Source organism: Oncorhynchus nerka, linkage group LG5 (genome assembly GCF_034236695.1).
Source record: "Oncorhynchus nerka isolate Pitt River linkage group LG5, Oner_Uvic_2.0, whole genome shotgun sequence".
NCBI classification, from domain to species: Eukaryota; Metazoa; Chordata; class Actinopteri; order Salmoniformes; family Salmonidae; genus Oncorhynchus; species Oncorhynchus nerka.
The window spans coordinates 14096878-14113962 of record NC_088400.1 but is presented as its reverse complement, the minus strand read 5'-3'; the positions used below and the strand labels follow the sequence as shown (position 1 = coordinate 14113962).

The window sequence follows — 17085 nt, the reverse complement described above, 5'->3', positions numbered from 1 at the left end:
ATACCAGATAACTAACTCACTCTGACAGACAGACATTATACCAGATAACTAACTCACTCTGACAGACAGACATTATACCAGATAACTAACTCACTCTGACAGACAGACATTATACCAGATAACTAACTCACTCTGACAGACAGACATTATACCAGATAACTAACTCACTCTGACAGACAGACATTATACCAGATAACTAACTCACTCTGACAGACATTATACCAGATAACTAACTCACTCTGACAGACAGACATTATACCAGATAACTAACTCACTCTGACAGACATTATACCAGATAACTAACTCACTCTGACAGACAGACATTATACCAGATAACTAACTCACTCTGATTATACCAGATAACTAACTCACTCTGACAGACAGACATTATACCAGATAACTAACTCACTCTGACAGACATTATACCAGATAACTAACTCACTCTGACAGACAGACATTATACCAGATAACTAACTCACTCTGACAGACAGACATTATACCAGATAACTAACTCACTCTGACAGACAGACATTATACCAGATAACTAACTCACTCTGACAGACAGACATTATACCAGATAACTAACTCACTCTGACAGATTATACAGATAACAACTTATCTGACAGACAGACATTATACCAGATAACTAACTCACTCTGACAGACAGACATTATACCAGATAACTAACTCACTCTGACAGACAGACATTATACCAGATAACTAACTCACTCTGAGACAGACATTATACCAGATAACTAACTCACTCTGACAGACAGACATTATACCAGATAACTAACTCACTCTGACAGACAGATAACATCACTCTGACAGACAGACATTATACCAGATAACTAACTCACTCTGACAGACAGACATTATACCAGATAACTAACTCACTCTGACTTATACCAGATAACATTATACCAGATAACTAACTCACTCTGACAGACAGACATTATACCAGATAACTAACTCACTCTGACAGACATTATACCAGATAACTAACTCACTCTGACAGACAGACATTATACCAGATAACTAACTCACAGACATTATACCAGATAACTAACTCTCTCTGACAGACAGACATTATACCAGATAACTAACTCTCTCTGACAGACATTATACCAGATAACTAACTCACTCTGACAGACAGACATTATACCAGATAACTAACTCACTCTGACAGACATTATACCAGATAGCTAACTCACTCTGACAGACAGACATTATACCAGATAACTAACTCACTCTGACTAACAGACATTTTACCAGATAACTAACTCACTCAGACAGACATTATACCAGATAACTAACTCACTCTGACTGACAGACATTATACCAGATAGCTAACTCACTCTGACTAACAGACATTATACCAGATAACTAACTCACTCTGACAGACAGACATTATACCAGATAACTAACTCACTCTGACTGACAGACATTATACCAGATAACTAACTCACTCTGACTAACAGACATTATACCAGATAACTAACTCAATCTCTGACAGACATTATACCAGATAACTAACTCACTCTGACTAACAGACATTATACCAGATAACTAACTCACTCTGACAGACAGACATTATACCAGATAACTAACTCACTCTGACAGACATTATACCAGATAGCTAACTCACTCTGACTGACAGACATTATACCAGATAGCTAACTCACTCTGACAGACATTATACCAGATAACTAACTCACTCTGACAGACATTATACCAGATAACTAACTCACTCTGACTGACATTATACCAGATAACTAACTCAGTCTGACTGACAGACATTATACCAGATAGCTAACTCACTCTGACTGACAGACATTATACCAGATAACTAACTCACTCTGACTGACATTATACCAGATAACTAACTCACTCAGACAGACATTATACCAGATAACTAACTCACTCTGACAGACAGAATTTGACAAATTTATCAGATACTCTTATCCAGAGTGACATACAATCAGTGCATTCAACTAGAAGAAAACAACCATATAGTATGTGAGTGAATACAATGAAATAACATTAATCGTAAGTCATTGCATTGCATTGCATTCAGTCACACAGACAGAGTAGAGCCAGTGTTCTGTCTCCAGTCTGAGTCTGACTCTGAGGGGGGGCCTTGTCAACCCTGTCAGTGTGACAGAAAATAGGAGCAGTATCTCCTTGAGTCTTTGTCTACATCCCAACTGGCACCCTATTCCCTATATAGTGCACTACCTTTGACCAGGGCCCACAAGGCTATAAAGGGAATAGGGTGCCATTTGGGACGTAGCCTTCGAGTCTTCCCTGGGGGTCTCTCCCCGAGATATAGACATGGTCCCACAGCTGTCAGCATCTGACTGGTTATACCATCTCACTCTCTCTCTTTCTTTCTTCCTCTCTCCCTTTGCTCTCTACTCTAACCCCTCTACTCTAACCCCTCCTCTAACCCCTCTCCATTCCCAGGAAGGAGTGGGGTCTGGAACCTTTCCTCCCCCTCACTCTACTTCCCACCATCAAGGAGAAGAATGTGTGTAAGACCCTGTCACAGCTGCTCAAGACCTATCAGCATCTGCCTCCTTCTGGTAACAAGGTGATCTTTCCTCTCTGTCACACAATGACCTTCCGATCAGTAAATCATCTCTAGATATAGCATAGCTATAACACTAAGTATTTCAGATTCATTGTGCCTTTCATCTTGCACTCTCAGTTAAGAGGTTTATCTTCTGACTGGCTGTGGCATTTCAAACGTGTTTAAACAGTGTGCTGGTGCCCCTTTACATGGTGAAACAGTGCCACCAACAGGACATGTACAGTATTGTAGGCGAGAATCCACTGGTCATCCTTGGGTGAATCTCAACCGTATTAAGTGTCTTCTCCTCGTCTCCTCTCCTTCATCACTGATCTGAAATCACAAGATAAGTAAAAGCAATATCTAGTACTGTAGATTGTTAGATTGTAAACTGTCATGGTCAAAACATTGATGCAGTAGTAGCTAAGATGGGGAGAAGTATGTCTATAATAAAGCAATGCTCTGCCTTCTTAACAACACTGTCAACAAGGCAAGTCCTACAGGCCCTAGTTTTGTCGCACCTTGACTACTGTTCAGTCGTGTGTTCAAGTGCCACAAAAAAAGGACTTTCAAAATTTCAATTGACTCAGAACAGGGCAGCATGGCTGGTCCTTGGATGTACACAGAGAGCTAATATTAATAATATGCATGTCAATCTCTCCTGGCTGAAAGTGGAGGAGAGATTGACTTCATCACTACTTTTAGTTACGAGAGGAGAGTTGAATGCATGTTGAATGCACCGAGCTGCCTGTCTAAACTACTGGCACACAGCTAGGACACCCATGCATATCCCCTGAGACATGCCACAAGAGGTCTCTTCACAGTCCCCAAGTCCAGAACAGACTATGGGAGGCACACAGTACGACATAGAGCCATGACTACATGGAACTCTGTTCCACATCAAGAAACTGATGCAGCAGTAGAATTAGATTTAATAAACAGATAAAAATACACCTTATGGAACAGTGGGGTCTGTGAAGCAACACAAACATAGACACAGAGACATGCATACACAATAACATACGCACTATACACACACGTACACATGGATTTAGTACTGTAGATATGTGGTAGTGATGGAGTAGGGGCCTGGGGGAACACAATGTGTTGTGAATGTATTGTAATGTTTTTAAAATTGTATAAACTGCCTTAGATTTGCTGGGCCCCAGGAAGATTGGCTGTTGCTTTGGCAGCAGCTAATGGGGATCCATAATAAAAAAACAAATACAAAATACATCTAGGTTTTTAATTTCACCTGTGATGTTAGTGCAGATCAAGGAGAGGAGATGAGTAGAGGAAGCCACTAGAGACTATTGAGACTGGGCCCTTGAGTGTTGTGTTGTCTCTACTGACAGGTCCCTCCTCTCCAGGGAAAGCTGCAGTACATGCGTGTGCTCAACGATCTTCCGCCCTTCGGAGGCTTGCTGTTCCACACCGTCGGACTAGTAATGGCAACATTCTCTTATAAACATGCCCATATCTTATTCCCACATTATATATGAGTCCCACTCCTTTATGATCAATTTCTCTTATGTCAAGGTACAGCTCATGTTTATGTTTTCCTGTAGCCTTGTAGCATCCCAGGCCAGACATCCAAACTGATACTACATACATGTATATATATATATACTATATATACTAACCCTACATACATATCATTTTGAAGAATGCATGTTTCTGAGTTAAGTTCTATGCTGTTGTTCCATGAATTCAGAGTTCTCTCTGTGTTGATAGAATGTTTGATTGATTGATTGACTGATTGATCCACAGGATGAGAAGCAGTCGGCCACTACGCTGCTGGTGGGTCCGCGGCACGGCATCGGTCATGTGATCGACCTAAAAAACAACCTGACCACGGTTCTGACAGAGTTCAGTCGTGTTGCTAAGATACAGCTGCACCGGGAGAACCAGGGTGTTGCCCGCGTAGAGGTGGCCATACAGGAGGCCAAGGTATGTGACAGATTGAACACATGTACAACTATAGATTTAGAAGGACATTATGAAGCTCAGGGTGGAACTCATTGCACCATACTAGTAGGCCATGGTACCAAACATAGATTTTCGCTGCACAGAAGAATTCCTTTCAAATTCAATTAAATCAAACCTGTGAGATAAACCAAGTTGAAGTAGCGGTATGGTCATTATATTAAATATACAGTAAAATGCTTTGTTGAAGCCTCCAAACTCATTTCCATCCCTGCTCCAACCTCTGTGTATGAAGATGTGTGTGTTTTGGAGGGGCTGAGATGAAGCCAATACATAGTGCATTCAGGAAGTATTCAGACCTCTTGACTTTTTCCACATTTTGTTATGTTATCAATCTATACACAATACCCCATAATGACAAAGCAAAAACTGTTTTTATCAATTTTAGCAAATTGCTAAAAAAAAATAAAAAATGGAAATATCACATTTACATAAGTATTCAGACACTTTACTCTGTACTTTGTTGTTGCACCTTTGGCAGCAATTACAGCCTTGAGTCTTCTTAGGTATGATGCTACAAGCTTGGCACACCTGTATTTGGGGAGTTTCTCCCATTCTTCTCTGCAGATCCTCTCAATCTCTGTCAGGTTGGATGGGGAGCGTCGCTGCACAGCTATTTTCAGGTCTCTCCAGAGTTGTTTGATCAGGTTCAAGTCCGGGCTCTGGCTGGGCCGACACAAGAAACTTGTGTCGTGGAAATTCAGTCCTGAGAGATTTGGGCATTTTTTCAAACAATCATCTTTATTTAATATCAATTAATTATTGCAATAATGAGGCTGGTCGACCCTCCAGCCTTGAGTGTTGGACCGAGTAACCTAACCTTTACACAAATGCAGAGTACTATATATAGCTGACACTAACAATGCTCAGTCATGTTTGGTTTAACCCCCCTCATGCAGACCAAGGAGCATCATAAGCCACTCTGGGTTCATCCTGTTGTTATCTGCACATGGGTTGTTGTCTTCACCCCTTCCTGGCTTAGTTTCCCAGATGCAAGGATGATTTTGAGACAATGAGGAATTGTTCTAAACTCATCCTGGCTATATCTATCTCTGTTACACCCACCACATCGTGTCTACGTAATGCAGTCTTTAACTAATTTGTCAGCTCAAGTCATCTCTGGTGACCATAATGCCCAAATTAGCTGCAGGGAACTAGAGTGGAGCCCATGAAAACACAGAATTAAACAAAACAGAAATATCCTTTTTGTTAACTATTATTCCTAACTATTAATATCAAACAAACCAGGTAAATACGTCATTTTTCTATCACATCCACTCCTGCCTTGTCTTGACTGTGTGCTCAGGGTCATTGACCTGTTGGAAGGTGAACCTTCGCCCCAGTCTGAGATCCTGAGTGCTCTGGAGCAGGTTTTCATCAAGGATCTCTCTGTACTTTGCTCCTTTCATCTTTCCCTCGATCCTGACTAGTCTCCTAGTTCCTGCCACTGATAAACATCTGCACAGCATCATGCTGCCATCACCCTGCTTCACCATAGGGATGTTGCCAGGTTTCCTCCAGACGAGATGCTTGGCATTCAGACCAACGAGTTCAATCTTGGTTTCATTAGACCGGAGAATCTTGTTTCTCATGTTTTGAGAGTCCTTTAAGGGCCTTTTGGTGAACTCCAAGTGGGCTGTCATGTCTGGCCACTCTACCATAAAGGCCTGATTGGTGGAGTGCTGCAGAGATGGTTGTCCTTCTTGAAGATTCTCCCATCTCCACAGAGGAACTCTGGAGCTCTGTCAGAGTGACCATCGGGTTCTTGATCACCGCCCTGACCAAGGCCCTTCTCCCCTGATTACTCAGTTTGGCCGTGCGGCCCACTCTAGGAAGAGTCTTGGTGGTTCTAAACTTCTTCCATTTAAGAATGATGGAGGCCACTGTGTTCTTGGGGACCTTCAATGCTGCAGAAAGGTTTGGTACCCTTCCCCAGCTCTATGGAGAGTTCCTTCGACCTCATGGCATGGTTTTTGCTCTGACATGCACTGTCAACTGTGGGACCGTATGTCCAATCAATTGAATTTACCACAGGTGGACTCCAATCAAGTTGTAGAAACATCTCAAGGATCAATGGAAACAGGATGCACCTGAGCTCAGGATGCACCTGAGCTCATTTTTGAGTCTCATAGCAAATGGTCTGAATACTTATGTAAATAAGGTATTTCTGTTTTTATTTTTTATACATTTGCAACAATTTCTAAAAACCTGTTTTCACATTATGGGGTATTGTGTGTAGATTGATGAGGAATACAAAATAATTTCATAATTTTTAGAATAAGGCTGTAGCGTAACAAAATATGGAAAAAGTCAAGGGGGCCTGAATACTTTCCTAATGCACTGTACATCATTGGATAAAGCAGAAGACACATTTCCGTTTGACCTTGTGTACAATTGGACAATAAAGAAATCTACATCTAAAAGGTAATTATCCCCTCCCACCCCTGCAGCCTCTGGTCCTGTTGATGGAGTGGCCTGATGCCAGTAACTTCGCCTGTCTCATCTCCGGCTACTACAAGCTGTTTGTGGATCCCAAACGAGCCATCTACTACCGGACACCTGGTCAGTCTTATATGATCAAGGCAGGTATGTTAGTAGTCACCTCCTTGAGTTATACTGCTGGTTAGGACTTGCAATGAAGCTGTATATTTACAATATCTGTTGATGTTTAAGACATGGATCGGTAAGTCTAGTGTTTCGGGAGGTTGTTATAGAGATTCCATTATTATTAGCTTTCGATAAAACTGAAAATGTTTTTCATTTACTGTTAAAATCCTTTCCATACTCTTTGCTTTGGCTACATTTTCTATCAATAAAACTCAACACCCAAACTCAGTATCCAAAGGCACGTTGACTGAATATCAGTTTGCATCTCAAGGATTCCATTTACAGGTTTTAGTGTGTGTCTGCAAGTGTGAGGCATTGCATGTAAACCATTATACTGCAACCAACTCTACTCAATCCATCTGGACTGACACCTGCTTCTCCATAATGCATCTGTGCATCCGGACCTAAACCATATCAACAGCTACCAATCACCTCTGCTGTCGCTCCTCCCATCTCCATACTGAGATCTCATCTTCATCGGACTATTCTCTCCCTCTTCCTTGCATCGGGTAACATTTTGTGCTTTTTGCCTTGCTTTTTTTCTGTGAAATATATATGTAATATTCAAACATTCACAGCTCTGTTTCCATCTGCTGTGGTGGTGTGCCTGCATGAGAGGAAGGCCGCTACGTCCCATAACATCCCACCAGACTTACCTCCAACTCCAGTCTCCAGCATCCATCACTGAAAAAAATCCACCAGCCTTCGCCTCTATTTTCCCATAAGGACCCACTCCATCTTCCCATGCGATTCCTCACCTCTCAGCCTCTCAACTGCTCTGAAAATTCTGTCCGCAGATTACAGAGGTTCCCACCACACCCACCCGCGCTCCAGCACTACAGCTGTGTCCAGTGGGGACCGACGAGGGGACGAGAGGGAAAGACCCCATACGAGGGACCCAGGGTCCCAGTCTCAGAAGACAGCGACCGCCCCACTGCCCGCAGAGTCCCAACACCTGGGTCTATGCCACGTCCATCTCCGGGAGCAACAAGAGCTGCAGGAGCTCCAAATGCAGGCAGATCCCGAGCTCGACGTCAATGAGAACTTCATTTCCCAAGAGAAACCAGGTCGGCCCCGTACCAAGTCTGACCCGACGCTGCAGAAAACAGAGACGATCGCCGGGAGGCCAGAGAGCCCCGTCCAGGAGAGCTCAGTGGCCTTCAGGAGCAGAGCCCAAACCATGGGGCAGTCCCAGCGAACTACACGGTTCTTCTGTGACTCCTGCAAGGCCAGGTTGAGGGCAGAGGGAGTGGCTGTGGCCTTGAACGGTGGACGCAGCAGCGCCTCATCAAAGCACTGCTCCAGCGCCTGTGCCTCCCGTGATGGAGGTGCAGTAGACCTGATGGCCCTGCCTCCCCCGGGGAATGAAGAGGAGGAGGAAGAAGAGGTGGAGGACGTAGGAAGAAAGCTGCAGCTGCCCCATCCGGCCATTGCTGCTCCTCCACCTGGGTTCAGGGACAACAGCTCAGACGAAGATGACGCCAAGAGAGGACGGAAGTCTCGACCAAACCCCGTCACCCGTCCCAGCCCTGCAACCGGGGCTGCAGTCAGCAAGAGCTCTGCCAAGGCTTCTTCCAAGGAAGTGGTACCGGCTCCAGAGGATGTCCCGGTGACGTTGATAGACAACGTGGCCACCAGGACAGTACGGGACCATGCCCAGGAGCTGGATGATGCTCTGGTGTCCACTCTGCAGGCCCTGGAGGCCCTAGCTGCATCAGAGGACTTCCCCCATCACCCACAACAGCCAGCTCAGACCACAGGTCAACATGCCGTGTCATGCTATATGGACTTCTTCTCATATAGAGAGTCAAATCTAACCACCAAGGGCTCCTTCATTGCTAATGGTTCATTTTAGGGAACTCTACTCTGGGGCACTTTGAAATATTTTTATACACTGAGTGTGCAAAACATTAGTATTGAGTTGCACCTTCTTTTACCCTCTACAGTTCGTCCGGGCATGGAAGTGTTGAAAGCTTTCCCTTAGGGATGCTGGCCCATGTTGACTCCAATGCTTCCCACAGTTGTACACACTGGAAACTGTTGAGCGTGAAAAACCCTGAAGCATTGCAGTTCTTGACACACACTCACCTGCCTGGCACCTAATACTATACCCCGTTCAAAGGCACTTAAATCTTTTGTCTTGCCCATTCACCCTCTGAATGACACACATACAATGATTAAAGTGGATTGAACAAGTGACATCAATAAGGGATCATATCTTTCACCTGGTCAGTCTGTCATGGAAAGAGCAGGTGTTCCTAATGTTTTGTACACTTCAGTGTAGCTGAAGGGGAGGAGAGGTTAAAGAAGGATTTTTAAGCCTTGAGACATGGATTGTGTATGTGTGTCATTCAGAGGGTGAATGGGCAAGACAAAATATTTAAGTGCCTTGAAAGGGATATGGTAGTAGGTGTCAGTGTCAAACACACCGGTTTGAGTGTGTCAAAAATTGCAATGCTGCAGGGTTTTTCACGCACAACAGTTTCCCGTGTGTACAACTGTGAGAAGCATTGGAGTCAACATGGGCCAGGATCCCTGTGGAACACTTTAGACAACTTGTTGAGTCCATGCCCTGATGAATTGGGGCTGGCTTGACAGCATAATTCAAGTTCAAAGCTTTAACATCCCAAAACTGGGACAAAAAGACTATGTTTTGACGTGTTGTTTTACAGCACACTGCTTGATACTGAACATAGTCTCTTGTGTTGTATCTTTTGATAGCGAGAGAAACACAAGAGTTCACTCAGTCTTGATTAAAATTCAGTTTGATGCAAAACAAGGTTTTGCTCACAGACGGTTAGCAGAGCTTTAAAAGAAACATCAAGAGATTTTTACAAGTGTAAGTATTTAGAAACAGTGTATTTGATGTGCCATCTGTGCATCTTTCAGAAATCAATGACTGTTTTCCATCTGTCTGTGATATTGTATGACGTCCGTGTGACCCTAATAGTGTCTTGTGTTTCTTTCTTTCCATAGGGTTGATTGTGTTGGCAGCCATTACGCCTGAGTCATCGTTGGACTCAGGGCACGAGACCAACTCCTCTGAGCTGACAGATGTCTCAGAGATGGTGTCGGCCATGAAGCAGCACCAGAACCAGGCTTACCTGCTGGCCCACCATATCAACAAGGAGCGTATCTTCAGTCGCAGAGACTTCCCCTTGGCCATACCAGGCTGCACCACCCAGACTATTGGAGGCGGTGCGTTCTCCATGGGTCAGATCCGCGGCGGCTGCCCCTCGAAAGCAGTGATCCTCAGTAAGACTGTTCCCCTAAAGCTTAGCCCTGGTCAGGAGACTGCCAGTCCAGGTCTCAGCACAGTGGAGCAGGGGAGTGACGTTACCCAAGAACCAACGCAGAGTGAGCCGAGTGAAGGCAAGAAGGCAAAACCAGAGCCCACCAAAGCGTGCACCCCAGACCGCCCTGCGATGTCACCTGAGGAGCTGAAAGTCTCCAATCCAGGGCAGGCACCTAAGGTTGGCAAAGATCAAAGGTCGCCCGGTACTGCTGTAGGCAAACTAAGCCCGAATTTCTCTGTGGGCGTCAAGGGGAAGAAGTCTGCGCCTCTGAGCCCGGCCACTACCAACAAAGCCTTACCCATTCTCTTGCCTGTGGACAGAACTGCCTCCGCCAAGATTTGCCCCACAAACATGCGCCAAGATGCCGAGACTGCCTCTAGCAAGACCATCAAGCCTTCAAGCTCTAAAGACCTCTTGCCAATTGATGACCTGTTCTGCACATGCCCAGTTAGAGAACCCGGGCCACAGCTAAGACTAAAGGATCCACATACCCAGAAGGTGGTGGTGTTCCACTCCTCTTCCCCTACAGATGATGAGCGTCTTTGTGCCAAAGGCCTCCAACTGGCCAGTAGCAAAGAGAGCACAGTGAGAGCAGCAGGAGGAGCAGGAGCAGACCCCATCTTGGCCAAGCCCAGACCCCAGGCCCCAACCAAGTACTCCCAGTCCCCACACATGCCTGTGAAAGCTGAGAGGAAGGAAGCAGCAGAGGCCAAGGCAGAGAGGTCCCAGGGTAAAGCTCAAGCTGAGCCACATAAATGCCCCCCGAAGACATTCCCTCTCCTGGGAGACCCCACACACCCTACCTGCTCTGTGGACAAGGTATCTACTCTCTCCTCTGCTGACAGCAAGAACCAGGGTGGCGGTAAAGGGAAGGCCCAGCGTAGTGCTCCCTTCCTAAGTATCAAGAACCTTCTGTCGGCCACGTTCCCAGCTCGGATTCGCAGGGAGACTGATGAGCGCCGAGCCCAGCTCCAGAAGGTCCGGCAGTACGAGTTAGAGTTTCTGGAAGAACTTCTGAAGCCCAAGTCGTCTGGGGGCGAGTACCTACCCCAGGGGTCCTCGCCAGTCCCCTCAGGCACCCCATGTGCTTGCCAGCTCCTTACAAGTCCTGTGCTAAAAGCCCCTGGAATCTCCAGAGAGCAACGCCGCAGCTGTGACTGCAAGAGGATGTGCAGAGGCATCCGACTGCCCGATACACCGGTCGGCTCAATTGCAGAGACACAGCAGCATAGAGGTAGAGAGAGACCCCTCTCCAAGACCCCTCCAGCGACCTCCAAAACCCCTCACCCCCAGGGAGCTCAGAGGAGACCTCAGACCTTAGAGATCAAGACCACCCGAATCCGCTCGACCAGTCTGGAGTCGCGGGAACCCAGGGGAGAGCAGCCTTCCTGCTTGCCCACCTGCACCTCTCGCACACCAGACTGCATGGGCGCTCCGCAGTACAAGAAGCTCCAGAGGCGGTATAGCATCGGAGAGGTGGACAACGCTGAAGGCACGCCACTGTACGCCGAGGTCAAACCCAAAGCCAAGAACCTGGAGAAGGAGATGGAGCGAGTGAGGGCCGCAGGGCTGAGGCTTCCAACAACCGTGGAGCCCGTTCACAATCAAACTCACACGACTGCTGCAGAGGCAAAAGGGAAGAAAGGAGTGTTCTTCATCCAGGGAGAAGAGCTGCTGAGGGAGAGCAGAGAGGGGGCGCCGACGGAGATGCTGCTGGGGCTGCCTAGCGAAGACAGTGACGACAGGGAAAAGTGCTGCTCTTTTTGTTTCTGCTACAGGAAGTGTGAAGCGGTGGACGAGAGCAGTGAGAAAGAAGAGCTGTCCTACTCCACCACCCTCCAGGTCCTGCCCGGGATGCAGCTGGGCTCTCAGACCTTGCCCATTGTCAGCAAAACGCTCCAGGTTCTCCACGCTGAGGGCTGCAGCGGGGAGGAGGAGGAAGTAGAGGAAGAAGAAGAGGAGCCGCAGACACAGGAGATCGACCTCCGGGCCTGCGGGACTCTGGAGGGGAGCCTGGCGAGGGTCGAATCCCTGCAAGGAAAGACGTTCAGCCTGCCGGACGGTTTCCTCAACGCCCAGCTGGATGCTAATGAGCTGCTAGCCATCCTGCGGCAGTGCGCTAACATTCCCCAGGTGGATAACGAATCACGCCTACAGCCGTCCCGGATCGCCGAGTACAAGCAGGAGCTGGCAGTGCGCTTCAAAGAGTTCAGGGCGGCGTGCAGGCGGGTGGCGAGCGTCGAGAAGAGCCCCACACGCATGCTGAGCGTTGTTACGGCCAGCTTCCTGGTCCTCTGCGAACTGACTCAGACCTTCATCAAGCTGGTTAGAGGGGTGCGTTCAGAGGCCCAAAGGCTGCAGCTGCTGCGGAAGGTTGAAGAGGTTGCTATCAATTACACTTTGCTGTTGCGTGCAGCCGAGGAGGCGATGGGCCACTCCAGTAGTCTGCCTAACAAGAGCGTGAGTCCCCAAGTTACTACAACCTCCACTAACATGGGCTCCCTCTCTCGCCCAATCAAAACCCTGCCTACCCAGTAGAGACAAAGAATGGGGAAGTTAGTAAATAATCATATATGACAGTTGGGAGTGTGGGTGGCTGGGTCCACACTCTCAATGTCCAGTAGTTATTTATTGTTTACAGGACATGCAATGATCCATCCATCACAATGCAACTGCTCCATTATGTGTTTCCAGGGGCTGTGGCAGTTGCAGCCTAGAGTGGCCCTGTGGTGTTCTAGCATAAGAGACAGACGCCTGGGCACCGCTATACAAAAGGTGCAAGGACCTACACCTCTGAAATGCTGTGTGAAAACAGGGCTAACCGCTCCTCCATGTCAACTCTCACATTAGAGAGGTCCGTCTCATTATTTTCTATGTATATTTGAGTTGCATCTTTTTAGCAAAGTATACCTTTTTGTGGAGAATAAAAATAATGAAAATAATATATTAAATGATATTGAGTATAACAAATATAAAGAGTAATACATCTACAATAAATGTGCTCTGGGCAAAAATACAGCAGAGAAAATGTCAAAGTAGCGAATTCTGTGAATTAGGTAGTCCAGCGCCTGGGTTAGTAGTTGACGTGTTTGTTTGTTCAATTTTCTAACTGTTGTGACACAATAAGTTCTGTTGGTCATCTGGACAATGCCATGACCTGCACCTCAACAATATCACATACATCACATTCAGAATGTTGTACCTCCTGTGAGATTGGAAAATCCACACATTTGAATTGGGTTGATATAAAATAAACATGAGGCCCATTTACTCACCTGTAGAATAAAACCACTGGTATGTAACACCTAGTGTGGGCAGATATAACAGAAACGCTAACTCACTAGTGGCTAACCAATCAGCTGGGTAGGATCAATGTTCTTCATGAAGGAAATGAAGGCAGCCTCGCTCTGCAGTATTTAGTGTAGTCAACGTCACGTTGCTGTCTTGGTTAGAGACACACACACAATACTCACACACGACAATCACAATCCACACTAAACCGGCACATCAACACTTGTAAATGAGAGATCCACTTTAGCAAGCTTTAGCCTTCGAATTTTGCACAACCTTCAGCATTTGCTCCTGTTCACACATGATCTACGTTCATGTTTTGTTTACATTCAGTCAACTGAACACTGCTCTAGAAAACAAACTCCTCATACACCTTCCATTTTATAAACTATTTCATCTTAGAAAAGATTCAAGTTGCTATATTCTTCTCTACAATAATTTTACAGGATTCTGTGTCACAAACAATTCAATGGGGTTATACTTTTTGCTCTCTATATGTGCTGTTATCACTTGTGCAATACAGGACATATATATAAATCACTAACACACAAAGTAGTTTTCTATGTATTTTAATAAAACTGACACCTGTGTTTTCTGTCTGAAAACGTCTTTCTGTCTCCTCCTGTTGTCAACCCACAGAGATCGAAGCAGCCTACAGCTAACCTCAACAGAAACTATTCAGACTCTGTCCATAGCTGTTATACTCTGACAGGATACTATTCATACCAGGCCACGTGAATTCTTTCACTGCACTACTGTCTTGCATGTTTCCCCAATTCTACCTTTGTTCTTAGAGTTACAAGAAGCAGAAACGGTCCCGTTACCAGTGGTGTTGGCAGATTCCGTGTTACTACTAGTTTTATGAAGTGAGAAAGAAAGAATATACACCCACAAAATATATGAGGAGGCTACTTATACCAATAATGTTTTGCAATGGAGATTCTTTATGCGGAGTTGTGTTGTTCTACACTCAAGATGTAAATATTGTAAAACAGTTGGAATATTTGTGAGCCTGGAAAACACTTTTACATTACTAACTGACGTGTGAAGATTGGTTCCGAATTCTTTTTGTAAAAAAAGAGAAAACATGTCTGTACCGTATAATTTATAGTAGTTATGTTCCATAGACAACTAATAGCGAAAACTTATATTTTAAGAGTATATCATGAGTGTAAAGCATGGGACATGTTTATTTTTATAAAAACAAAACATTCTCTCATCATGACCACCTGGAAATGTTTTCAAACATTTCCTTTTTGACGTAATGATAATATACAAATATAGTGTGTGGTTGTCATTGTTGAGTTGCGTTGCGTTGCGTTGTTGCCATATTGTGAATGTGTCTCTATGTTCCATAACATAATGGACCTATGTTCCATAACATAATGGACCTATGTTCCATAACATAATGGACCTTTGTTCCATAACATAGTGGACCTTTGTTCCATAACATAATGGACCTTTGTTCCATAACATAGTGGACCTTTGTTCCATAACATAGTGGACCTTTGTTTCATAACATAGTGGACCTTTGTTCCATAACATAATGGACATTTGTTCCATAACATAATGGACCTTTGTTCCATAACATAATGGACCTTTGTTCCATAACATAATGGACCTTTGTTTCATAACATAGTGGACCTTTGTTCCATAACATAATGGACATTTGTTCCATAACATAATTGACCTATGTTCCATAACATAGTGGACCTTTGTTCCATAACATAATGGACCTTTGTTTCATGGCCTATTCCATTGTGTTTGTTTGCACTTATTTATTTACTTAGTATTTATTTGTCAATAATCTTGTCTTCACTGTGTTCTTCTGTCTGTACAGTCTGTCTCATGTTTTAAGAGCAATAAAGTGTTTTGAAGTTATAATCTTCTGTTTAGATACGTCACATTTACATACATTTGGTGTAGATTGAAATGTGTGTTTTGATACATTCAATTTATTTGGGCCTCATCTGACATTCACTTCCAAATGAATATGAAATAGATTTACTTGAGATTTCCTTCTCCTTACGGAGCATTGGGCAGGGGTAGCCTATCCTTCTACTCCATGTTGTCCTTCTCCAAACTTCTGGCCTAGATTACTGTGGCCTCTATTGTCGGGCTGCATTCAGAGAAAATGTTGCTCAGTCATTAAGCATATCACTCCAAAATCTTGAAGGCTATTTTATGTCAACCCAAACTTCACTCATTACCAACACATTACTGCAGAGAACATGGCATAAAATTAGCAATGTAGACATAATCTCTGCAGTGGCGCTAAACCTCTGCATAGGCTGCTCTTTAGCCCTACTCAGGATATTTGGCCATACTCAGGATATTTAGCCCTGCTCAGGATATTTGGCCATACTCGGGGTATTTAGCCATACTCATGATATTTAGCCCTGCTCACGATATTTAGCCCTACTCAATATATTTGGCCATACTCGGGATATTTAGCCATACTCAGGATATTTATCCCTACTCAGGATATTTAGCCCTACTCATGATATTTAGCCCTGCTCAGGATATTTGGCCATACTCAGGATATTTAGCCATACTCAGGATATTTAGCCCTGCTCAGGATATTTAGCCCTACTCGGGATATTTGGCCATACTCAGGATATTTAGCCATACTCAGGATATTTAGCCATACTCAGGATATTTAGCCCTAGTCAATATATTTGACCATACTCAGGATATTTAGCCCTACTCAGGATATTTAGCCCTACTCAGGATATTTAGCCCTACTCAGGATATTTGGCCATACTCAGGATATTTGGCCATACTCAGGATATTTAGCCACACTCAGGATATTTAGCCCTACTCAGGATATTTGGCCATACTCAGGATATTTAGCCCTACTCTGGATATTTAGCCCTACTCAGGATATTTGGCCCTACTCGGGATATTTAGCCCTACTCAGGATATTTAGCCCTACTCAGGATATTTAGCCACACTAGGGATATTTGGCCATACTCAGGATATTTTCGACTAAACTTTACTTGGCAAAACTTTCTTCATTCTTGTCTAAAAACATTTTTGTGCAATTTCAAGTGTTACTCCAAAACACCTGAGAATATTCAGAAAATATGAAATCCTCCGTTCCAGCCGTTACTATGAGCCGTCCTCCCCTTTTAAATGTCTTCATCACAGCTGCAGCCAACAGTATTTTTCAGTGTAACATCACCTTTCTGGCAGCCTTCTTCCATGACACACAGGTGTTAGTAGTACGCTTGAAAGCTAATTAGCACATGTGATCCTTCTGTCTTCCGCAAACACTCTCTGTAACATGGAGATATGGCCGTTTGGGAACCCTAACCCTATCAAAGTGTATCA

The 17085-nt window shown here is 44.7% G+C and overlaps 1 protein-coding gene across 1 annotated transcript in view; it reads left to right on the top strand.

Moving 5' to 3' along the window:
- LOC115120320 (FERM and PDZ domain-containing protein 3-like) overlaps window positions 1–15608 on the top strand; it is a 61111-nt gene extending 45503 nt beyond the window's left edge. The window contains exons 10-15 of the mRNA XM_065018393.1: window positions 2467–2593; window positions 3928–4017; window positions 4343–4522; window positions 7009–7144; window positions 7963–8925; window positions 10142–15608. Coding sequence (XP_064874465.1) covers window positions 2467–2593; window positions 3928–4017; window positions 4343–4522; window positions 7009–7144; window positions 7963–8925; window positions 10142–12999 — 4354 coding nt within the window. The 3' untranslated portion in view covers window positions 13000–15608. The remainder of the gene's footprint in view (window positions 1–2466; window positions 2594–3927; window positions 4018–4342; window positions 4523–7008; window positions 7145–7962; window positions 8926–10141) is intronic.
- The last annotated feature ends 1477 nt before the right edge of the window (window positions 15609–17085 follow it).